A 24,908-nucleotide genomic window follows, 5' to 3' on the forward strand; every position below is an offset into this window, starting at 1 on the left:
TGGGGCTTCAACTACCTCCCTGGGCAACCTGTTCCAGTGTTCCACATTTTGTAGCCCTTCTCTGGATTTGCTCCAGCATGTCCATGTCCTTCCTGTATTAAGGGCTCCAGACCTGGACATAGTACTCCAGGTGAGGTCTCACCAGAGAAAAGTGGCAGAATCACTTCTCTGGATCTGTTGGCCACACTTCTTATGATGCAGCCCAGGATGTGATTTGCCTTCTGGGCTGCAAGCACACAATGTCTGGCCTGCTCCAGCTTCACATCCATCAGCACCCCTGAGTCCTTTTCCACAGAGCTGCTTTCTGTCACCTCATCCCCCAGTTTGTATCGATAGTGAGGATTGCTCTTTGCTCTCAATGAAGTAATAAGCAAGCAACAATATATCCTAAAAATAGTTAAATGGTATTGGAGTTCTAGGAACTGAGATTAAAAAAACAACAACAGTGGTTTACACTTTGCATCATCAATGAGTTTCTCAGCTTCAGCAGCTGAAAAGATGCAAGTACTCACTATAGTTATAAAGAGTATTAAGCTTGTGTTTGAGGAAAGATAGGTGATTTTTAAGGAATAGGGAAATCAAATCCTAAGCCCAGAATGCATGTATTTGATTGGATTTTATGTGCCTGTAATGGGTCCTACACAAGCCTCCTGCATCAGGAATGGTGTGGTCAGCAGGAGCAGGGAGGTCATTCTGCCCCTGTACTCTGCACTGGTTAGACCACACCTTGAGTACTGTGTTCAGTTCTGGGCCCCCCAGTTTAGGAGGGACATTGAGATGCTTGAATGTGTCCAGAGAAGGGCGACGAGGCTGGTGAGAGGCCTTGAGCACAGCCCTACGAGGAGAGGCTGAGGGAGCTGGGATTGATTAGCCTGGAGAAGAGGAGGCTCAGGGGAGACCTTATTGCTGTCTGCAACTACCTGAGGGGTGGTTGTGGCCAGGAGGAGGTTGCTCTCTTCTCTCAGGTGGCCAGCACCAGAACAAGAGGACACAGCCTCAGGCTGCGCCAGGGGAAATTTAGGCTGGAGGTGAGGAGAAAGTTCTTCACTGAGAGAGTCATTGGACACTGGAATGGGCTGCCCGGGGAGGTGGTGGAGTCGCCGTCCCTGGAGCTGTTCAAGGCAGGATTGGACGTGGCACTTGGTGCCATGGTCTAGCCTTGAGCTCTGTGGTAAAGGGTTGGTCTTGATGATCTGTTCAAGGCAGGATTGGACGTGGCACTTGGTGCCATGGTCTAGCCTTGAGCTCTGTGGTAAAGGGTTGGACTTGATAATCTGTGAGGTCTCTTCCAGCCTTGGTGATACTGTGATACTATGTTCAGTGTGCATTTGTTACAGTTTGAGTTAATTCTACCAGTGGTTTGTTGGTTCCTCATCCAATAATGCAAAAGAGGGAAAGTTTGTGCATGCTTTTATGTACATCTTTAGGTACAGCATGCTTAGAAGAACATTTACTCTCTTTGATCAAAGGAAGGTACTGGTAAAATTAGTGTATAGGGGCAGCAAGGTCGTTCCACAGAAGGGTGCATTTGGGTTTGGTTTTGGTATATAGCTCACCACAGGCTCCCATTGTGGAGAGGGACTATTGAGGAACACTCCCTGGACGCAGGCAGTGTGGCATAGATAAGGGGTGCTTCTGGGGGGGCAATATTAACCTGTGTGAGCTAAGGTTGGGCTCAGCAGCCTGTATCTTGCTCAGGAGGAGTTAGAACAGGCTTTGGCTTCAATAATGACCTCAAATGGCAAGGGGCTGCCTCAGGCCGGGGTGGGCTCCAGGGCTGGGGCTGTGAGGTATTGAAGCCTGGGCCTGGATGAAGGTCCAGTCTCACACAGGCTCTGAGGCCATCCTACTTTGAAAATAAGCCACTAAGCAAGGGTCGTCAGCAGACATCTCCGAGACTCTCCACTGGGCACGGGGAGGGAGAAGTGACTCCCTCTGTCAGCACCTCTAGAAGAAAAGAGGCAAAGCGATGCCCTTCCCTCAACGGCTTTAGCTGTTTTAAGGATCTCACTGTAAAACAGCCTATGTTTTTCATTCTCCTGCCCCTTGCCACAGGGGAAGAATAGTAGAAGAGTGGTGCCTGCGTGCGGCTCGGGCAGCACAGTGCGGGGGCACTCCTCTCAGCCACCATTGCGCACCAGCAGCCCACGGCAAGATCCCGCTCCCCCTCCTCCTGGCTCTGGGCTGCCTTATGGCGGACGGGGAGGGGGTGGGTGCGGAAACCTGAGCGCCCGCAAGCGGGAGCCTCTCACCTCGGCCGGCGAGAGGGGTGGCTCGGCTTCGGCAGCCTCGCCTGTGCGGAGCCGGAGGGGTTAAGCCCCCCCCACGGTGGGCTCGCTGCCGGCGAGGAGGGGGTTAAGCGCTTGGCGGAGGCTGCCGCCACTCGGCTCCGCGCTGCTCTCCGCGTCGGAGCCGTTACAGCGGGAAGATGGCGACGGAGGGTGCGTGCGGCGAGCCGGTCTCTGACGGACGGGAGGACTCAGCGGCCACGGCAGAGGTAAGTGGCTTGGCAGGAGAAGGGGCCTTAACCCAGCCAGGGCGAAGAGGGCTTCCTGTGGGGATGGGACGAAGCGGCGCTGGGAGACCTGCCTTCTCGACTCCGTCCCTCCGCCCTTCTCCCCCGGGGCGGGACGCGACTCGGCTGCGGTACTCGCCGCAGCCGAGCCCCGTCCCGTCCCGCCCCGGGGAAGAAGAGAAGGGGTGCGAAGTGTACCTCCCCGCCGGCTTCCCGCTTCCCCTGGCCAGAGACGGCGGGTTTTCTCCTCCATTGTTCCCGCTGTCCTGGCGCGGGGCTGGCGTGTGGCGCCCGTGAAGGGGCACAGAGGCGGGGGTCCATCTCACGATCTCGCCTCTCGTACCATCCCACCCCTCATTTCGAGCCGCTTGCCACAGGGAGAGCGGTTGCACCCTGTCTCTCCGGGCTGGCTGAGATGGTGACTGCGGCCGGAGCGGTGGGACCTGTCAGAACCGGGCGAGAGGAAATGTTCATCATTAACCCTTTGCCAGGCCCGCGAAGAGCTTGCCTTCGCCTTCCTTCCTCCCCTGTGGCGTTTTGGGCGCCTGCTAAAATGGTGACGGGCGCTAAAACGGTATCGGGTGGAGGCTGCGCTCACCTTGGCGAGCGGCAGGCTTCCCTGTACTACCTATCAGCCCGAACTGAAAGCTCTGCAGAGCAGCAGGAGCCCATCCCCTAGGGTGGCCTGTACCTTTGTGGGCCCCCAGGTCCTCGCCCGTACAGAGACATACCCCTCTCAGCCCCGCAGGTCTCCCTTGCCCAGTGCGTCGCCGAGCTGGCTTGATCAAACCTGCCTGAGGACAGACTGCGACTAATAAGCCCGTGATAACAGCCTGGGTGGCAGCCGTATCGAGGGTCCAAAATCAGGCTGCAAGGGCTCGATCTCCTAGCGACGTGCAAAGTTTAGGGCATTAAACCCGTGTAGGTTTTGCGTGGGATCGTTCCTGAAGGTGATGACCCTGGAGAGAGAACAGTAGTTTCTCTGAAACTGAGCTTATTGCTTGCGTTTTGTTTGCCTGCTTGCTTGCTTTCGAACGGACACTAATTGCTGTCACTGCACTCAATCTTCCTTGCATGTTTTAACTTCTGCAGTGTTGTGAACGTTTTTGCTTAACCCCTAAACCTTACACAGGAAATATATGTATAAAATCACTGGATTTAAAAAAAAAAAATAAATCACATAGCCATGACCAAAGAATATTAAGGTAAGAATTCATAAATGCTAACTTATTAAAAAGCTTTAAAGTCCCATTTTTGAGTAAAAAGCATTTATACAAAATTCTTCAATATACTCACTTACTGCCTTAAGTATGATTTTTCCGACTCCAACAAGTAGCTTGCAACCAAGTAGCACTCGAATATTGTCCTATTAGGCAATGCAGTTTTAGCCACTCATGCAACTTATGTTCTTATTGTGAAAGACAGGAGTGTTTCTTTTTTTAACTGAAGGGATACCTGTGTGCTGCTCCCTAGCAAAAGTAATAGCTACACTCATGCAATAACTAAATATATTTGTGAATTACTGTTTTTAATTTAGTCGCTAAATATTTAATATTTATAGGCTGGATATTAGGAAGAAGTTCTTCACAGAGAGAGTGATTTCCCATTGGAATGGGCTGCCCAGGGAGGTGGTGGAGGCACCGTCCCTGGGGGTCTTCAAGAAAAGACTGGATGAGGCACTCAGTGCCATGGTCTAGTTGACTGGTTAGGGCTGGGTGATAGGTTGGACTGGATGATCTTGGAGGTCTCTTCCAACCTGGTTGATTCTATGATTCTATGATTTTTTTTCCCCCTTGCCAGTGTGTGTTGCATTGTTGGTTCCATTTTTATCTCCTATACAGGAAAGTAAAAAAAAATTCCTCTGTTCAATGAAAAGATTTATTTTTTTTTTAAATACACAATTGTCCAATATGCCTTTTGAAGTGCTACTATGAATAGTTTATTTTCTGTCTTTAGGATACAAAATCATGAATTGGGTCATCTTGCTTACTTTTAGGATGACAGTAAGCGTCTAGTTGACTTGTAAATCACACTGAACTTCCATTTATTCTGAAATACTGTTTTCAGTACAGTTCTAGATATTTCTCTCTTTTCAGTTCTCAGAATCCTGATTGCAATCCTGATTGCACAAACAGTGCAGTAAAAATAATTGTAAGAACATTATTTGTAGTAATAATATGTTCATGTGTCAGCTTTTCAGTGTAAGCAGAAGATGTATAACAGGACAATATTGCAGGATTTCTTGATACTAAATGTTATTTTACATTGGTGCACTATCAGTAATATCACTGGAAAAAGAGACTTCTTTTGCTGCTTTTAGAAGCACTGCAGAAAAGGTCTAGAAGTGTCCACCTCCCTTTTTTTTTTTTTTTTTTTTTTATATATTCACCAGGGAATTTGGCTGAAAAAGCCTACACTGTTCTATAACGTGTTACATTTAGGAACAAAGCTAGTGTCTTATAATTCTGAGTTTCCTTGGATGGAGCACAACATTTGGTAAGCCCAACACTTCTTCCCCACAAAACACTGGTATTTTTATAGTGGTAAGGATGACAAGGGAAAATGTTAGGGGAATGGTTCTGATTCTTTTTCATACCTGCACAGCTTAATTACATGGAAGCCAAGGAAATTGCATTGGTGCAATTTGGACTAGAATTGAGAGAAAACATATGTGTATATTCTAAAATATCTTTGAATGACTTCCATGTGCGTAATGTCTACCAATAATGACTATATAATAGCAAGGAATAATCCAATTTGACAGTTTTTTTGTTGAAACATTGAACATCAACCTGCTGTGCATAGAGGACTAGCTTGTGACATGTTAGTGCTTCAGTGTAGCTTTCACAAAGCCCATGAAAAGCCTCTTTTATCAAAGATAAGTTTATTTAAATTATTCAGTAAAGTTTTCTGGGTTTGATTTTACTTGACCATTGATAAAAAGCAAAAAATGCTATTTTTCTTCAAAAGGCCATGTCTTTCAATACCTCTACAGCTGTACTTATAGAGGAGGTTGGTAGAGTGGAATGTTGATTCCTCTAAAGTGAGTAGGGAATTTGCTGCTGTCTTCATCGGTCAAAATTTCATTAAAAATTGTGTTCATGCTTGAAAGGATCAGCCTGGGTTGTTGCGAGTCACATAACAGTAAAGAAAAGTTACTCTACAGAAAAAGTTGCCAATACTACAAAAAAAAAATTGATAAATGGAGAGGAATTCCATAACACTTTGTGGTGATATTGTGTAAGGATTTTATCCTTAGCTTGGTACGTTCACTATCCATTTGCAAGTATGTTTGTAGAATTGCCATTCTGGTCTCAATATAGTGAAATGATAACTAATATTTTGACCAGATCAATTATACAGACTGACTTAGATTAGTTGAAAAGCTTCTTATCTGAAAAAAATAATTGCAAATATCAGAAAATGAGACCATAACCCTTGAGAAGCAAAGACTCTATCTCTTATTAGTGATTATGTTTGGAAAATGGTCACTTGCAGAAGTACCTTGATTAACTACTACCATCTAATTTGAATACAAGTTTTCAACGTAGCTTTATATTCCTGAGAAGTTATTTTTGTCTAGTCACTTGTGTGGTACTGTTGTGGTGGTCCATTATGTAGGTAAGGTGCAGTGACAGTATACTTCTGATTTAGTCCTGTAGCTCCTGCTTGATGAGAGATTGGTCTAGATCCATTGTGTAGTGTTACGCTTCAAACCTCCTTTCTGCATCTTCTGCCCTCTACTCCAAACTATAGCACTGCCTTTTCTGTGCCTTCTGCTCCGTGACTTGCAGTGCAGCCTGTCTTCCCATGTTGTGGAGTCCTGGGGCACAAGAAAAGAAAGCCACTACATTTGTCCACATAAATGTTCCTGTCTCTTCTAAATGTGGATTCATCACACTGCCTGTCCTTAAAGGTGAAGTGCAGAGGGGCAATGCCGTGGGCTGGATGTGTGAAAGTGGCATGGAAATGCAAATCTGTAGGATGCAATACATCCTGCTGTTTTCCCGACTGCTTTGACTTAAGTTGTGTAAGCATTGCTTTGGCTTCAGACTTAAGCAGGATAGGAATAGAGATGGAAATTGCAGTGGGAAGGAAGGAGTTCAGGAAGACAAGAGCTTGAGGTCTGCCTCTGCAACCACTTCTACCTAAAAAAGGGATCTGATGATTTACAAAGCCTGTGTAATCCTTGAATATGCAAATGTGCCAGGAGGTGTCAAGCAGACTTAGGAAGGAGATACTGCCTCTATGGTATATGAATTAAAGCTTTCTCGAGCATTGAATTTTGGTTGTATTGTAGCACAGAGTAAGGTGTAAAATTCTAGAACACTTAAAAATAGCTTCTGGAAAACTTCTAAATATAAATTCAACAATGTGTACTTGCATCTGGATCTAATCATATGCTGTTTGCCTTAGAAATTACATCTGAAAGCAACTTTCTGAGTAGAAATTACCTGTTCAATTTAAGCAAGAATTTAGACATGGCTGTTGAAGGGTTGTAGGCCTACATCTGTATAAAGAGAATTACCTAGCTTGCACTGAAACGGAAAATGACTAAGTACCTTTGTGGCTGTTAATAGATTGCAAATATGTTTTAGCAGCAATGACAATGTCTGGCTATGTGTAAAGGTTAGTGTCTTAACTAATTTTTGAGAGGTCAGGGGCTGAATTTTTGTTTCCAAAATAAATTTCCCAGTTTTAATGCATGTTTATGCTTAATGCTGAAGCTGTTAGAAGTTTTGTAGTTGGCACAAGCCAAAAAAAAACCCCACAACTAAACAAAACCTTCCCCATGCCTTTTAAAAAAACCTTTGGAAAAAAACAGAAAGCAAGGGAGCTGTGCTTGAGAAGAGGAGGGCAGAATAAGCAGTTAATTTATTGTGGTGAACACTACAACAAAAGTCACTGAACTATTGGATGGAAGTAATTAAATGCATGTACAGTCCTCTCATGATCCCTCAGATATAATTGTGTGAAACTTTGCGCCAACTGGATGTTAACATCAGATGATATTCTCTTCTGATGCAAGTTCAATTGCAATTTGTATGCAAGTTCCACAGCATTGCTTTTCCTGGAAAGGTGTTTCTCTGTCTTCATATTTTTTTCTATTGCAAAGAACATTCCTAGACATCACATCTTACTTAAGTTCATTTTGGATGGAGTGGGAAATGGACATGTATTTGTACATTAGGTAATTTCTGGAGGAGTGTGGGGTCACAGTCCTTCACCATAGTTTCAGACTAAGCCTTCCATAGCCAAAGGAATAAATTGTGGTTTTCCCTAAAATATTTATGAATGGATATTATAAATACTTCTTTTAATACTCTGTTTGCAGAGTTCCTTATTAGAAAAGGATTAGGATTCATTTTACCACATATCCATGGTTTTGTTGAGTTGTATCTTGAAACCTTCTTTTACAGTTGGTAGAGTGAAGTGGTTGGAAGGAATAACCTGTTTTAGAAACAGGTTTGTAAGCTTCTCTGGTTTTGAGTGAAGTGACTTAGCTGACTCCTAAAGGCGTGGATGGAGTTCAAAATGCTTTAAATGTAGGTGTCTACACAGTGTTTAATATCCTGCTACAGTCAGCAGAAATCTGACCAATACAGTCAGTGGAGCAGTGAACAATAGTTCTGGTGGCTGGTTGGCTGGATAGCTTTCTTGATTGTTTTGACTGAACTGATGAGTTCTCCATTGAAAGCAAAGGGACATTAGGTACCTAGCTTACATAGCTCACACCTACCTTTACATGTCTTAGTTCTATCTTGAAGGCTTCCTTTAGTGGTCCATATGTGATACTCTGGCATATTCCAGATGGCATGTATGATTCTAAGTGCTGTGTCATATCTACCTGTCCCAAAAAGGTATCTCTAATCCCTCAGACACTTCTAATCACACTTGATACTTCTACTTTAGGCAACTAAATAGAATTAGTCAAACCACATTTTTATTCTTGGTCAGATGAGTTGTACCTGGGAGTCATATTTAATGTTGTAAAATGTATGAATCAAAGAGTGTGTTTTACTGGTGCAGTTGCTTCTTGGGTCAGCTGCATCATGGTATTAAACATTGCTTTTGTACCATCTAAGGCGTAATAGCATCACCTTTTAATTTTAGAATTTCATCTTGGAAGTCTACTTTGTGAATCCTCAGGAGGGGTTTTGTGGGTATTTAATGGAACTCAGTGTAAAACATGTAACAAATGTAAATATGGACCTTTTCCTTTCCTTCTGAAAGGACTCTTTTGATGGCTTTTCACAGAAAACCAAAATGGTGTAGGGGTTGGAAGTGACCTCATCTTGTCCAGTCCCCTACTAAAGCAAGTTTGCCTAGATCACATTGCACAGGAGCATGTCCAGGCAGGATTTGAAAGTTTTCAAAGAGGAAGACTCCACAGCTTCTCTGGGCAACGCTTTCCAGTGCTCTGTCACTCTAAAAAGTAAAACAGTTTTTCTTTACGTTTAGGTGGAACTTTCTGGTTCTAGTTTGTGCCAGTTGCCCTTTGTCCTGTCACTGGACACCACTCAGTACAGACTTGCTCCATCTCCTTGGTGCTAATCCTTTAGATATTTATAGACATTGATAAAACCCCCCTCTCGGTATTGTCCAGACTAAACCACCCCAGGTCTCTCAGTCATCAGAATTACGCTCCACTCCCCTTATCTTTGTAGCCCTCCATTGGACTCTCTCCAGTATTTGTCTGTCTCAAACTGGGGAGCCTAGAACTGGGCACAGTACTCCGTATGTGGCCTCCCTGGGACACACTGTCCTGTGTATTTTCTGTACACCATTTTTATACTTCTCCCCATTTCTTTTCACTTCAGACCTCAATTATGGTCCACAGGTTCTTTCCTAAGTCCTGGGTTAATACCAAGCTCCATCTTTAAAAGGCTATGTAGCTGCTTTCTGAGCAAGAAGGAGCTTGTTTTCTCTGGTCACTTGTGATTAATCCACAGCTAACTTGTTTTTTGCCTTTGTTCTGCTTAGAGAAAGCATAAAACAATGCCTTTCATACTTTGATGCCTTCAGCAGAGGTCTGAATAGGTAGTGTTTGTAATAGCTTCTATGGGAGCACAATGAATGACTGTCTTAGCTCATGAAGTTGCAGATGCTGTCAGCTGACCTAGGTCAGCAAACCCAAAGTATTGGCACTGTCAATCCCTCAAAAGATTGTAGCCCCACACACCTTTACCTTTTTTTTTTTTTTCCCTTGTTTTTGGTTGGTTTGTTTTTTTGATGTTTGTTGTGGTTTTGGTTGTGTGGTTTTTTTGTTGTTTTTCTTTTTTGAGGAGGGGTGTTTTGGTTTGGGTTTTTTGGTGGCCTTTGGGATTTGTTTGAGTTTTGGTTTTGTTTGTTTGTTTGTTTTTGTTCGGTATTGTGGTGGTGGTTTTTTTGTGGTGGGAGTGTGTGTTTGTTTGCTTGTTTTGAGGGGGAATGGTGGGATAAACTTAACCCTAAAAACTTTTTCTATCTCTGCTCCATGCAGTGATGCATGTGGGAAGCAGTCTCTTCTGTTCCTGTGCTTCTTGGTGACCTTCCCATTTCACCCTCTTTCCAGCTTTTCCAAAGATGACAGAAAAATGCCTATCCAGCTTGATCACTGTTGTCCTAAATCATCCTTCTTTTGTTCAGAAAGTATTATTTTTGTCATCTTTTTGGTTCCTGGTAGAGCTTCTTTTAATCTTTGGCAATGCAGGTTATTATTTTGCCTGTCCGCTTTTTTGTGGTGCATACACAGGTAGTTGAATGAGCTTTAGCTAATTAGCAGTTTGCTCTATTGTCAGTGCACTTGCTGCCAGGCAACACAGAAACCTTACAAAACTGATGTGAAAAATAACATGGAGTTTGAGAGAGAGAGAAATTGTAGTCTTTTAGGTACTTTATTCTATAAATCATATAAACCAGACATTTTAAAATCCAAATGAGGTAGAGAAAAAATAACTTCTCCTGTGTTTTGGTTGTAAATGCCAAATGTCACCCTGGGGCAACATATTCACATCTCTGTTATAAAACCAATATAATGGATGGCTTGGTTACATTGTTGTTAAATTGTTACAGCTTGGCATTCTACCAGAGGCATTGTAGCTAAACCCCAGATGACACATAAACCCTGAACTACTAATGCAGTCTTTATTTTCTGGAGGTCTAAGACTTACTGCTCCACTGGAAGAGGTTAGGAAGATTACTTTTCTAGGTCTAAACAATATTTTTTTTCCTATGATTTAGGCAAACTGTGCTCCATCTGCATAAAAACTTCAGGCAGTCCTGCCGTGAGTGACAGACATCTTGATCCCCAGAAGATGGTAGGGAGTGTTTAAGAGAGAGTCTTATTTCACCATATGCTTTACATACTCATATCTTAAAAATATTTTTATGACTATACTTGAGAATATATTAAATCTTTATGTGTTTTGGTCCAGTTACATTATAGCTCCCTAAGTGCAGATTCAGAGGTGTGCATGGGTACATGTAGTAGCCTCTTTATCAGCTGTCCTCCATAAGAGAGAGGATTCAATGCTATTTATATTGAACAAATCTGAACTTTCTTTTTCTGCTGCAAAAAAGTTGGTCATTCAAATTTCAGTATTTGATGGACAAAGTTATGCCTTAGTGAGCATAAAGTTATTCATGAACAAGACATGAAAAAATATTATTTTCTCTTTCATCCAATAAAGCTCTTAAATTCTTTTATTCCACTTTTTTTTTTTTTCTGGTTGATGTTTGGATATCAGTTTTGGGAAACATTTCTTCTTTGTGTGCATATGAAGACTTGCCTGATGTAGTGTGTAGCATGGAGAGTATGAGTAATAATAGATTGTTTTCTGTGCTTAATAAATCAGAAGATATCAAACAGAAGTAGCTTATGGCAGACTGACCACAAAGTTAGTGGTTCTTCATAAAATGTGTAGTTGTGCTGTGGAATGTTGTGGATGCTAAAAATACATAGATATTCAAAAAGCAACAGGGCAAATTCACAACAGATATGTCAGCCAAGGGCTACTCTGTGGAAAATCAGTTTCTGGCTCAGAAGGTTCTTAAGCTGAAAATTGTTGGAGTTTGGGAGGCTGTTTCTGGGAAGTATCATTATGTGCTTGTCTTGCTCTGCTACTGATTTCAAGGCGTCCATTATTGGCTACTTTTGGAGACAGAATGCTTGGCTAAGTGGGCTTTTAGTGTGATGTGCTAGAACTTTGTATGTGATGTGATTTTGCTAGTTCTTATTTCAAGTTTTTAAAATGAAAAGAGTATTAAGTTGTGTATCTTGTTGGTATTGTTCTATTAATTTTTTTTTTCAGTTTAATTTATATCTAAGTGAAAATGACCAGGGAACACTAATTGTTTGCTATTGGTGTCTTTTCATATGTTCTAGCTCAAGGTATGTACTTGAGTAAAATTTACTTTAATTGCTTGACTAGATGCATAGTTAAAAAGCTCATCACTGCATAGTGTATGTTGAAGAATGTCTCTCCTTTGTTAAGTATGTGAAAGTGTTTGCATTTATATCTTGTGGAAGTTTGCAGGAATAAAAAGTTTCACCCATGAAATACAGTCTTTTCACAAAGAGCTGCCCTATGTTGTACCTCCTGACAAGCTGAATTTACTGACTTGGAGAGAAGAGTAGGGTCATGTTGCTTGCACTCTACCCTTGTGAATGCTCCCTTTAGCTTTGTCCTTGTCTATCAGAAACCTTGGCTGCCATTTCTCTCAGAGAAGGTAAGCATATTTTAGAAAAGAAAGATAAGGTTTTGGTTAATCCACTGAGTGGAGACATAATACTGTTCCTGAATATCGTGTTGTATACTACTTGTTTTCTGTGTTGTTTGGAAAAAAATAATCTTTGCATCAGTTTTCAATCTGAAAAATGAAGACAGTTGGGTTTTTTCCTACTATAAAGGAAGTTACATGAATAAATCAATTGCTGTACTTGAGCTATTAGATATTATGAAGTGGTTCAGAGGAGGAGGAGGGTAGGTGAGTCCTGCTATCTGACTGAATTAAATTTAGAAGTGCAGAGAATGGAATCTGCTGTAGCCTACAGGGTAAAATCTAGTGCTGACACTAGATTACATGAGGAACTGTATACGCTTTGTGATTTACCACTTTATATACATCCATAGATTGATAGGGTGTAGAGTCTTACACCTGGGAAAGAACAACTCCAGGTTGGGGACTGACCTGTTGGAAGGCAGCAAAGGGGAAAAAGATTTGGGAGTCCTAGCTGATTGGAGGTTGACCATGAGTCAGCAATGTGCTCTTGTGGCCAGGAGGGCCAATGCCATTCTGGGGTGTATTAGAAAGGGTGTGGCTAGTAGGTTCTCCTGCCCCTCTGCTCTGGTGAGGCCACATCTGGAGTACTGTTCTGGGCCCCCAACTTCTAGAGGGACATAGAACTGCTTGAGAGAGTCCAGCGCAGAGCCACAAAGATGATTAAGGGAATGGAACATCTCTCTTACAAGGAGAGACTGAGGGAGCTGGGGCTCTTTACCTTGGAGAAGAGGAAACTGAGGGGTGACCTCATCAGTGTTTATAAATATGTAGAGGGTGAGTGCCAGGAGGATGGACCCAGTCTGTTTCTGTTGGTGCCCAATGACAGCACAAGGGGAATGGGTGGAAGCTGAGGCATAGGAAGTTTCATTTAAACATGAGGAGGAATTTTTTCACTGTGAAGGTGACAGAACACTGGAACAGGCTGCCCAAGAGGGTTGTGGAGTCTCCCTCTCTGAAGATATTCAAAACCCACCTGGACATGTTCTCGTGTGATCTGGCATAGGTGATCCTGCTCTGGCAAGGGGGTTGGACTGGATGATCTTTCGAGGCCCTTTGCAGCCCCTGACATTCTGTAATTCTGTGATAAGAGGTTGCTGCAGTTGGAGCACACAGATCATAGTAGCCATTTGTGCACCTTTGTGTGTTTTAAGTACAAAATAAAAATGGAATATACAGGGTAAATATTATATAGTTGTAGCTTTTGGGCAGCTTTGATCTATGACCTTCTAGACTGTGGGAAGAACAACTGTTTTGCATTCTTCTGGCATTGGGAAAGCAGAAATGGCATCAGCTTTAATTTTTGTTGGATTTTCCTCTGGTGAAGTTAAGCTCCTAGGTAGGTGGACTCTTAAAAAATAGGTGGTATATCCAGATACACAGTTCAGCTCAGCCATTTGGGCAACTAATTCCTTCATACTAAAGATAGCTGAATGTCTGCATCTCGGGGCTTTGCTGGGAGACACATCTACATCATAGCAGGGACTGCAGTATTTCCCTTGTGAATAGCATAATGGAAATCAAGCTGATCAACTGAATCTAGCGACATGGAATAAATACTGCTTTATCTCCCTTAAAATCACCCTCTTCTAATTTCAGTAAGTGTTACTTGTGGATGTTGGTGAACAAGAAAAATGTATTAATTTATCTACTCTCTTTGTGTGCTTATAAATATTAATAACATCCCCCCATCCCTACCTGCAAGATCAAGACTTCCAGCCTTCTAGGCTTTCCTCATACAGAAGTTGCTCTTTCTCTCTACATTCTTTTAGTTGGCCAGTTTTGTAACTTTGAGTAAGGACTTTATGCAGTACTTGAGACATGGGTTTAACAGGGTTTTATATAGTGGGAAAATGAGGATGATACCTCATAAGCGAGGAGTTATGTGCCAGCTTCCATATGATGATCATGCCACTTCCCTATCCTTTTTCCAGGTTATTGATATAGAAGTTGAATAAAGCTGGTCCCGAGAGGTGCCCCACTGCTTCCCTGTCACCATTTTGAAAAGTGGTTGTTACCCATGTTTGCTTCCTGCCCTTGAAGTGTCTTTTCACCCCGTGCTCTTGGATGGAGTTTCTGTAATATTATTTTATATAGAAGCTTGTCCAAAACTTTTTGAAAATCCAGATATATTAGTGTCCAGTGGCTCCCCTTACTCAGGTGTCTATTGACATTGTTACAGAATTGTAGCAGTTTGTGAGGTGAATACCTTTCATACTCCTGCTGACCACACTGACCCAATACAGGCCAGGATGCTGTTGGACTTCTGGGCCACCTGAGCACGTTGTTGGCTCACATTTAGATGGCTGCCAACTGGCACCCCAAGTCCTTTGTTGCCAGGCAACTTTCCAGCTACTCTGCCCTAAACCTGCAGCATTGCATGGGGCTGGCATGACCTGAATGCAGGACCTGGTACTCGACTTCATTAAATCTCTTACAACTGACCTCAATTTATCAGTCCAGCCTGACCAGAACCTTCTTGCCCTCAGATATATCAACACTCCCTCTATCTGTAAACTTAATAAGAGTGCACTCAATTCCATCATCCACATCATTGATAAAGATACTAAATGTTTGCAAATGAGGCACAGGTTACACCAAAGTATGTGCACTGTGGTTTAGGTTTATTTATTGTCTTTTGCCTTCCTTCATCCTCTGATTTTGCCAGATTGTTTCAGTCCCTGTGACTGTTCATCAATGTGTTTGTTTTTTTCTTACAGAAAATAGAGTTTGATGTGGATAGCTTGAGCAAGCCAGAATTGAGGATGCTTTTGAGTGTAATGGAAGGAGAACTAGAAGCAAGAGACCTTGTTATTGAAGCCTTGCGGGTAAGTTACTGGGTTGTTGTGGTTTGTTGCCTTTTTTTTTGTTTGACTCACTTTTGCCACTTCCTTTACACTATACATAAACTGTTACTTGTGGAGAAGAGCACGTTGTGATTTTTAAAGTTTCAGATTGACTAAATCTCAGTAATCAGAAAATACTCCTTGATTAATTTTTGCTGTTCAGTAATTCAATGTAATTTGGTATAAAATGCTGACAAAACTTTGGTGAAATAAGTGAAAACTGCAAAATTACTACTTTAAATTCTTTTATACTGTAGAGTCCTATTTGTGAAAAGAAGGGAAAACTTCAAAGGAGAATGCAATCCATTCATTGTTTGTTCTAATGAACTATTTATTTGTTCATCTAGTCTCTTCAACACCTTGATTTTTTTGTAAGATGGAAGGAGAAACAAAATTGAATGGCCCACTTAAGGAAAAGTTTTTGTGGTTTTTTTTTGTTTGCCCTTTTTTTTTTTTAATGAAAGAGTAAATATGGGGATATACTTCCAACATCACACACAAATACTTGATTGGACTTTTACCATGCAAGGCACATGTGAAGGTTGGTTTTCACCTTCAGAAGAATGACAGCTTAGAAAGTTGAATGGAACTGTAGAAACAAAACTATATTTTAATCAAAATAGTTGGTTTTTTTTTTAATTATTATAATGACTTCAAAATTAAACAGAATAAAATGTAACAGAGGTGCCAAACAGACTTCAGGTTTAGGGATTTTAGGTTTATGGCACATAGCTGGAGAAGAAACATGACCTTTAAGGTTTCTTGAAGCAAAATCTCAATGTAATAAATATATGTAATATTAGTTTTTAATAGTATGAGTAATGGTTGTCAAGTAGCTTGGGAACCCTTTCTGTTTGTAATGCCAGAGTAACAACTGTAAATGGATTTTTGTTCAATCTAATTTGTTTTAATCGCTTCAGATCACTTGATGCAGAGGGATATTTAAATTATCTGTCACTAGTGTACTTGCATTAATAACTAAAGATCTTACAGGTACAGTCTTTTCTTATAAAATTCAATTTTCCTTTATTAGTGGTAAGACACTGAAAGCAATGTGCTTATGAGCAATTACTGCCCTTTGAAGTTGTTTGGTATTTGGCCTTCAAGGAAAGGTAGTACATTTCATCATCTAGTTGTTTTACAATTTCACATCTCATTTGACTGAACTGGGAATTTTTATTTTCCTTGATTGCCAGTTAATGTTTTGTGAAAACTGAAACTATGTGCACACCTTATCCAGAATCTCTTTTTTTCACTCTTCTGACTTTAGAGGAATGCACAGTATCACAGTATCACCAAGGTTAGAAGAGACCTCATAGATCATCAAGTCCAACCCTTTACCACAGAGCTCAAGGCTAGACCATGGCACCAAGTGCCACGTCCAATCCTGCCTTGAACAGCTCCAGGGACAGCAACTCCACCACCTCCCCGGGCAGCCCATTCCAGTGTCCAATGACTCTCTCAGTGAAGAACTTTCTCCTCACCTCCAGCCTAAATTTCCCCCGGCGTAGCTTGAGGCTGTGTCCTCTTGTTCTGGTGCTGGCCACCTGAGAGAAGAGAGCAACCTCCCCCTGGCCACAACCACCCTTCAGGTAGTTGTAGACAGCAATGAGGTCTCCCCTGAGCCTGCTCTTCTCCAGGCTAAACAATCCCAGCTCCCTCAGCCTCTCCTCGTAGGGCTGTGTTCAAGGCCTCTCCCCAGCCTCGTCGCCCTTCTCTGGACACGCTCAAGCATCTCAATGTCCCGCATAAATTGAGTTGCCCAGAACTGAACACAGTACTCAAGGTGTGGTCTAAGCAGTGCAGAGTACAGGGGCAGAATGACCTCCCTGCTCCTGCTGGCCACACCATTCCTGATGCAGGCCAGGATGCCACTGGCTCTCTTGGCCACCTGGGCACACTGCTGGCTCATGTTCAGTTGGGTATCGATCAGCACCCCCAGATCCCTTTCTGTTTAGCTGTTCTCCAGCCACTCTGACCCCAGCCTGTAGCCCAGCCTGTATGCAAATAGAATACTCAAATAATTTTCTCTAATACATATTTGTGAACAAGCTACTATACTGCATAGCAAATGCTGAGTGTATTGAAATTGAATGGGTTCTTTTTCTTTTTAAAAAAGAGGGAAAGAAGATAAAAAAAGATGATTCTCTTGCACCTGCTGAAATGGATTGCATGTACACAGCGGTGTGTTTTTTGTTTCCTAATATAGAAAATATTACAATTTCATATAGTATATGAATGTTAACAAAATATTTTTGTTATTTTGGGAGGGGGAATTTATTTTTTATTTTTATTCTCTTGCAACTCAATTTCAAGTTCTTGTATTTTGTAGTAAAATCCTCTACAGAAAAATCCATGAGGAACTTAAGTCTTCCAGACAGCTTGCCTGGTGGTTAGCTAGTATTGGAAAACTTAGAAGCTTTACCTGCTGGAAAATCATAACCTGATATCTTGAATTATTATGTTTTTTGATATCCTGGCTTTTTTACTCAGGCAGCCACAGGTCAGCAATATCAACATTAGAGTCTTCAAGCAGTGCACAAATTAAGCTGCTAGATAGGTCGTGATTGACAAGAGAATTATGTTGGAATTATGTCAGATTTGGTACTCAGAGGTTTTTTTCAGTTTAGTTGGGTTGAGTGTTTTCTTTTTTGCCAGAAAATTGGCATACGTACAGTGTGTATCCTCAGAGCAAGAGGAAAATGGTTAGCAGTAAGGAAAAGACTCTTGAGGTTACTATTTCAAAATATGATGAAGTCCTGTTTCAAATCTAGGAAAGTTTGGTTGTGTTTATTTGGGGAGTTTGTTGTTTGTTGTGTCTGTTCTTTTTAAATCCTACAAAGACTACAGGGCTATCTCAAAACCTAATTTCTATGGTAGATCAGAGCTTGGTAACTTCCCATAGTAGATAAAGTGTTTTATTTTTCCCTATTAAGTAGTTTTCCTGACAGTTTCCAGTCACTGTGGTATATACATTTTTAAGTAGTTTTATATTTTTTGGTCTTTTTGCATGGCTATAAAACTAGATCTTTCAGTCTTCCTGTAGAAGCTGACTTCTGTCACACTTACAGTCAAATTTCCAGATTTGTTCTCCAAGGGAACAGTTAATTTGCTGTGGAGAGCAACATCAGAATTCACCTCAAAGGCAGCAGCCTTTGTGTTGTTCTTTCTCATTAGCACACTGATTCTGTACAGAGACTACATCCACAGCCTTCCCCACATTCACCAGGTGGGTAACCGGATCATAAAAGGAGATCAGGTTGGTGAGACAGGACCTGCCCTTCCTAAACCCACACTGGCTGGGCCTGATCCCTTGGCCATCCTGTAGGTGCTGTGTGATGGCACTCAAGATGACCTGTTCCATCACCTTGCCTGGCACTGAGGTCAGGCTGACAGGTCTGTAGTTTTCTGGCTCCTTCTTACGACCCTTCTTGTGGATGGGCATCACATTGGCCAGCTTCTAGTTTTCAGGAACCTCTCCAGTGAGCCAGGACTGCTGATAAATGATGGAGAGTGGCTTGGCCAGCTCAGCTGCCAGCTCTCTCAGCACCCTAGGGTGGATCCCACGGACTTGTGAGGATCCAAGTGTCTCAGCAGGTCCCTTACTTCTTCCTCATGGATTACAGGGGGACTTTACTGGACCCTGACTCGATTTGCCACTTCAGGAGTCCAGTTGTCCTGGAGACAACCTGTCCCACTATTGAAGATTGAGGCAAAGAAGGTGTTAAGCACCTCTGCCTTTTCCTCATCCTTTGTCACTATATTCCCCTCTCTATCTAACAAGGACTGGAGGTTGTCCTTGGCCCTTCTCTTGCCATTCAGATATTTAAAGAAACACTTTTTATTTTCCTTGACACCCATGGCCAGCCTAAGCTCCAAATGGGCTTTTGCCTCTCTAATTTTTATTTCTAAAAGACCTAGCAACATCCTTGAACTTTTAATGGGACACCTCCCCTCTTTTCCAAAGGCAATATACTCTCTTTTTTATCTTTAATTCCTTCAGCAGCTCCCTGCCCATCCACTCTGGCTGCCGCCCTCATCATCTCGTCTGCCGGCTCAATGGCACAGTTACTCCTGTGCGTGCAGGAGTTCTTTCTTGAAGCAGGTCCTGCCCTCCTGGACCCCTTTGTTTTTAAGGACTCTTTCCCAAGGAACTTTCTGAGTTAGTTCCTTAAATAGGCTGAAGTCTGCCCTTTGGAAGTCCAGTGTGGAGGTTCTGTTGATGCCCCTCCTAGTTTCTCCATATATTGAAAACTCTATAATTTCATGGTCACTGGACCCCAGGCAGCCTCCAACCACCATATCCCCTACCAGCCCCTCTCTATTTGTGAGCAGCAGGTCAAGCAGGGCTGCCCCCCTGGTAGGCTCGTGTAACAGCTGGGATAAGAAGTTGTGTTCCACACACTCTAGAAATCTTCTAGACTACCTCTTCTCTGCAGTATTTAATTCCCAGAAGATGTCTGGTAGGTTAAAGTCACCCACAAGAACAAGGGCAGGTGATATTGAGGCAGCCTCCAGTTGTTTAAAGAGTAATAAATCAACCTCTTCCTGGTTGGGTAGTCTATAACAGACTCCAACCAGGATGTCAGTCTTGTCCTTCCCCTTAATTCTCACCCATAAAGACTCAACTTGATCATCCTTGATTTCTACCCCCATGACATCCAGAGCATCCCTAATATACAGAGACACTCCAATTTGATTCATCAGTTAAGAGTTCTCATGTCCTTTTCATGTTATTTTCTGCATCTTGTGATGAGATTGCACTTGGTTTTACCTTTACTCTGTGTTACACGTAATAACAGATTTGTTACCAGCACCAGAATTGTCAGTTGCATGTGGATAAAGTTTATGTCCTGAACTACTGCATGAAATCAACAAAAATTGTATTGTAAGACTTAGTACTTCTAGAATGAACTTTGAGGTTAGAGTGGAAGAAATTTGAGAACTAGAAGGAAAAAGGGAATGAATCCATACAGTTTAGTTATTCTGAAATTGATTCACAGGTAGAAAAATGGCATGTATAATACATGTAATCTGTCAAAGGAAGCTACACCGCCTATAAATTATGAAGAACCTCACCTGCAGTAATTGCACAGAGTTGTGAGTAAAATGAAAAACTGAACTTCTGTACATGGGAATCCCACTGAAAAATGGAGCTAAGAGCACACAGAAGGTGGCTTTAGAGATTTCTGGCAACCTGTTCTGTAACAGGTGTCTTTGAAAAATGGCAATTAGGCAGGAGGAGAAGCAGAATATGCTAAACTATATGTAACAGAAGGTTATTGTTGAAGATATGATGGCAGCTGTCGGCCTTCATGACAGAAATGAAGCATGAATTAAAAGTCAAATAATGCCTTGTTTGCATTGGCATTTTTGCATGTTGTGATTTCACTCAGGAAGTTTAATTTTTACTAAATTTTTGGGAGATAATGATCTATGGCTTGTGTTGATGCTCATCCAATCACTGCTTTTGATTTACTGACTGCATATATTGCATATATTTTTATTCTCTGCTCTTGGGTATAGTTTCTCATCACCCATTCAGTGATTCTGGCTAGGATTAAACCTTCTAATTTACTAATTGTTTTAAAATTATTATTTTTTCTGAACGTGGCTGTTAAAAAAGTGTTATTTCACTGTTGTAAACTGTTTGAAATTGATCGCAATGGAACCAAATCACACCTTTTCCAGTATATGTGGGAGATGGAGCAGCAGCAGTCCCTAGACTGATTAACTTTGATGAGCTGAAGGATTCTGCTATTTTGACACACAAAAAAGCTTGCTCTAGAAGCTACTGACAAAACGTTTCAGTAGTGTTGCATCACTTCTTGTAGTAGTTATTTGCTATTTATTGGAGGGACATATTAAGCACTGAGCACAGCAAAAGTTTTGGTGAACTGTCCTTGTATTTGTATTCTTTTGCAAGGCTTGAACTGGAGAGCAGCCAAACAGAGAGGGATCTGGGGGTGCTGATTGATACCCGCCTGAACATGAGCCAGCAGTGTGCCCAGGTGGCCAGGAGAGCCAGTGGCATCCTGGCCTGCATCAGGAATTGTGTGGTCAGCATGAGTAGGGAGGTCATTTTGCCCCTGTACTCTGCACTGGTTAGACCTCACCTTGAGTACTGTGTCCAGTTCTGGGCAACTCAATTTATGCGGGACATTGAGATGCTTGAGCGGGTCCAGAGAAGGGCGACGAGGCTGGGGAGAGGCCTTGAGCACAGCCCTACGAGGAGAGGCTGAGGGAGCTGGGATTGTTTAGCCTGGAGAAGAGGAGGCTCAGGGGTGACCTTATTGCTGTCTACAACTACCTGAAGGGTGGTTGTGGCCAGGAGGAGGTTGCTCTCTTCTCTCAGGTGGCCAGCACCAGAACAAGAGGACACAGCCTCAGGCTGCACCAGGGGAAATTTAGGCTGGAGGTGAGGAGAAAGTTCTTCACTGAGAGAGTCATTGGCTACTGGAATGGGCTGCCCTGGGAGGTGGTGGAGTCGCCGTCCCTGGAGCTGTTCAAGGCAGGATTGGACGTGGCACTTGGTGCCATGGTCTAGCCTTGAGCTCTGTGGTAAAGGGTTAGACTTGATGATCTATGAGGTCTCTTCCAACCTTGGTGATACTGTGATAGTGTGAACTTCACTTCTCAGGTGAATACTCTTGTTTCAGGCTTTCTGAAAATTGGAGGCTACAACTGTGGACTTGTGGGACTAGTTTTCTAGTATGAAAAATCTATGGCCCTGTATTGCCCCATCCTTTTTGCTTTGTCCTTTCCGGTAGTGACTGTTAAAGTGATAATAATATATTTTATTTTTCACATAAGATCTGTAGCATTGCCAGGCATGCAACTACTAATTTAGCTGAAAGTATTCTGCCTGTTTCTTATCTGGATAATTGCTTTGCCTTTCCCACTTTGATTCTTCTTACCCTTGATTTTTATGTGTAATCCAGCATAAAGTAATGAGATATACATGCTATATTTAAAAATAATATTGAAAACTTCCAATGTCATGTTAATGAAACTATTCCTCTGTTTCTGTGATCTTTATGAATAGTACAGCTGTGACTTTATTGTCAGGGTGACTTACTAAGAATGTTTTATCTCTTTGCCGTCGTTACTCGCATTGGGAGCTGGGATTGTTTAGCCTGGAGAAGAGGAGGCTCAGGGCTAACCTTATTGCTGTGTACAACTACCTGAAGAGTGGTTGTGGCCAGGAGGAGGTTGCTCTCTTCTCTCAGGTGGCCAGCACCAGAACGAGAGGACACAGCCTCAGGCTGTGCCAGGGGAAATTTAGGCTGGAGGTGAGGAGAAAGTTCTTCACTGAGAGGGTCATTGGACACTGGAATGGGCTGCCCGGGGAGGTGGTGGAGTCGCCGTCCCTGGAGCTGTTCAAGGCAGGATTGGACGTGGCACTTGGTGCCTTGATCTCTGTGGTGAAGGGTTGGACTTGATGATCTGTGAGGTCTCTTCCAACCCTGATGATACTGTGATACTGTGAGAAATGTTAACTGAGTCTTCTATCTGAATTATTATGGTAAGTGAGGATATATCCCTTCTGCCAGTGAATGGTACAGTTAATGATTTTTCATGGTAGCACTAAAGTGCAACTGGTAACACTTCTTTTGTTTGTGCCTCTTCACATTGCTTTTGCTGAAGAAAATTTGTATTAAGATTGTTCTTGGTTCTTTCAAATAAATAATGACAGTAACTTATAATTAAGAATAAGACAAAAGATTTGATTGAGATCCTTTTAAAATTCATCACTTGTGAAAATATTCACATAGCAGCAATTATTTTTGTTCTGAGTGTAGGTGTTCCCATGCTTTTCTCCTTCATGCTCTGTTTTGATGCTGTGCTGTCTGGTGGATAAATCTTTCCACCTGCAGTTCTCCAAGAAAGAGAAACCTAATAGAATGTTCAGCAGTGTACTAAAAATACTTAGCACTAGGTCTCTCATAAAAGCCAATGTTTCATTTGTACAAATGTGAGAAAATAGAGCTTACTGTGATTATAATGAGTTCTTGCTGAAATAGCAGAGTCAAATTTTAGCTAGATATTGTGAAAATAGCTTTAAGTGACAAATTTTAAACTGGTAACTTTAATAGCATCTATAAAAAAGAGATAGAATTTTGTCTTAGTTTTAATAAAGGGCATAAAGTCCAAAATATACATTGCAGATGTGTATTTTGTTTGCTTTAAAAATGTTTCATTCTAGAAATCAAATTTGTTTAGTTAAGTCTATTAATTCTTAATTAATAGAATAGTTATAGCTATTCTGTTCATTCAGTTTACCTTCCAGTGAATACTGGAAATCATTTGAAAACACTAAATTCTCTTACCTCAAATCTATACTGTTAATAGAATAAGATTGATTATTTCATTTGGAAATGATCATCTAGTCCAACTGCTTCATATACTTAGGGCTGACCACATTAAAGTGTATTTTTAAGGACATAGGCCAAATGCTCCTTGAACACTGACCAGCTCTTGTAAGCCAGTTCCAGTTTTTAACAGCCCTCTCAGTAAAGAAGTGCTTCTTAATGCCCAGCCTAAACCTCCATTCCCACACATTCTGTTGCTGCATATCAGGGAAAAGAGATCAACACATCACTTTCCACTTCTGCTCTTCAGGAAGCTTGTAGACAGCAATGAGGCTGCCCTTCAGCCTCCTTTTCTCCAAATTAGACAAGCTCAAAGTCATGCGATATTGCTTTCAGCCCTTTCACCAGCTTTGATGCCCTCCTCTGGATGCATTCATAGTATCATAGTATCATAGTATCATCAGGGTTGGAAGAGACCTCACAGATCATCGAGTCCAACCCTTTACCACACAGCTCAAGGCTAGACCATGGCACCAAGTGCCACGTCCAACCTTGCCTTAAAGTGCCCCAGGGACGGCGACTCCACCACCTCTCCAGGCAGCCCATTCAAGGACCTTCATGTTCTTCTGGCAGCCCTGTACACACTACTCAGGCTAAAACTGCACCTGATCACCTCTCATGACTGGCTGGTTGGCCTGTGTTTGATTCACCCCAGGATGTGGTTTGCCCTCTTGGCTGCCAGAGCATAGCTGAGAATTGTACTGAGTCTTGTGTTGACCAGCACCCCAAGATCCCTTTCTGCGGGGCTGTTTTCCAGTCACTCCTTTCCCAATTTGTACTTGTACACAGCATGACTCCATCCTAGGTGTGGAATCTGGCATTTAAACTTGTTAAATTTCATCCCAATGGTAAATCATTAGTAAACTTTTAAAATTCCACACCATTGTCCAATGGTCTAATCTATCTGGATCCCTCTGGAAGGCCTTCTGCCCATTAAAAGAGTCACCCAGTTTACACCATTACCAAGTTTGCTGATGATACAATTCAACTCCTGCATCCAGGTTGCTGATAAAAATATTGAACAGGGCTGTCTTGAGAATGGAACTCAGAGGAACACCACTGGTGGCCAGCCTTCAGCCAGATGTAACCCCACTCACTACAACCCTTCCACCAGCTCACAGTGAGCCCACTTGTCTTACAGCTGGACAGTTGGTCCAGAGGATACCATTAAGGGACAGTCTCAAACACCTTAATTAAATCCAGAAAACCTATATCCACTGCCTTCCCTTCATCCACTGGGAGGGCAAATTATTCTAGAAGTATATCAGATCAGTTAAGTGGCACCTTGAGTACTGTGTTCAGTTCTGGGCCCCCCAGTTTAGAAGGGATGTTGAGATGCTTGAGCGTGTCCAGAGAAGGGCGACGAGGCTGGTGAGAGGCCTTGAGCACAGCCCTACGAGGAGAGGCTGAGGG

General features: G+C 42.3%; 1 protein-coding gene across 2 annotated transcripts in view; it reads left to right on the top strand.

Moving 5' to 3' along the window:
• The first annotated feature begins 2,112 nt into the window (after positions 1-2,112).
• The window catches only part of CTTNBP2 (cortactin binding protein 2), a 91,303-nt gene continuing 68,507 nt past the window's right edge, over positions 2,113-24,908 (top strand). The window contains exons 1-2 of one of the 2 annotated variants that reach the window (XM_064142067.1): positions 2,113-2,497; positions 14,998-15,105. In XM_064142067.1, coding sequence (XP_063998137.1) covers positions 2,429-2,497; positions 14,998-15,105 — 177 coding nt within the window. In that variant the 5' untranslated portion in view covers positions 2,113-2,428. The remainder of the gene's footprint in view (positions 2,498-14,997; positions 15,106-24,908) is intronic. The other variant, XM_064142066.1, reaches the window with a different exon arrangement.

The sequence above is a fragment of the Pogoniulus pusillus genome, chromosome 4 (assembly GCF_015220805.1).
Source record: "Pogoniulus pusillus isolate bPogPus1 chromosome 4, bPogPus1.pri, whole genome shotgun sequence".
NCBI lineage: Eukaryota > Metazoa > Chordata > Aves > Piciformes > Lybiidae > Pogoniulus > Pogoniulus pusillus.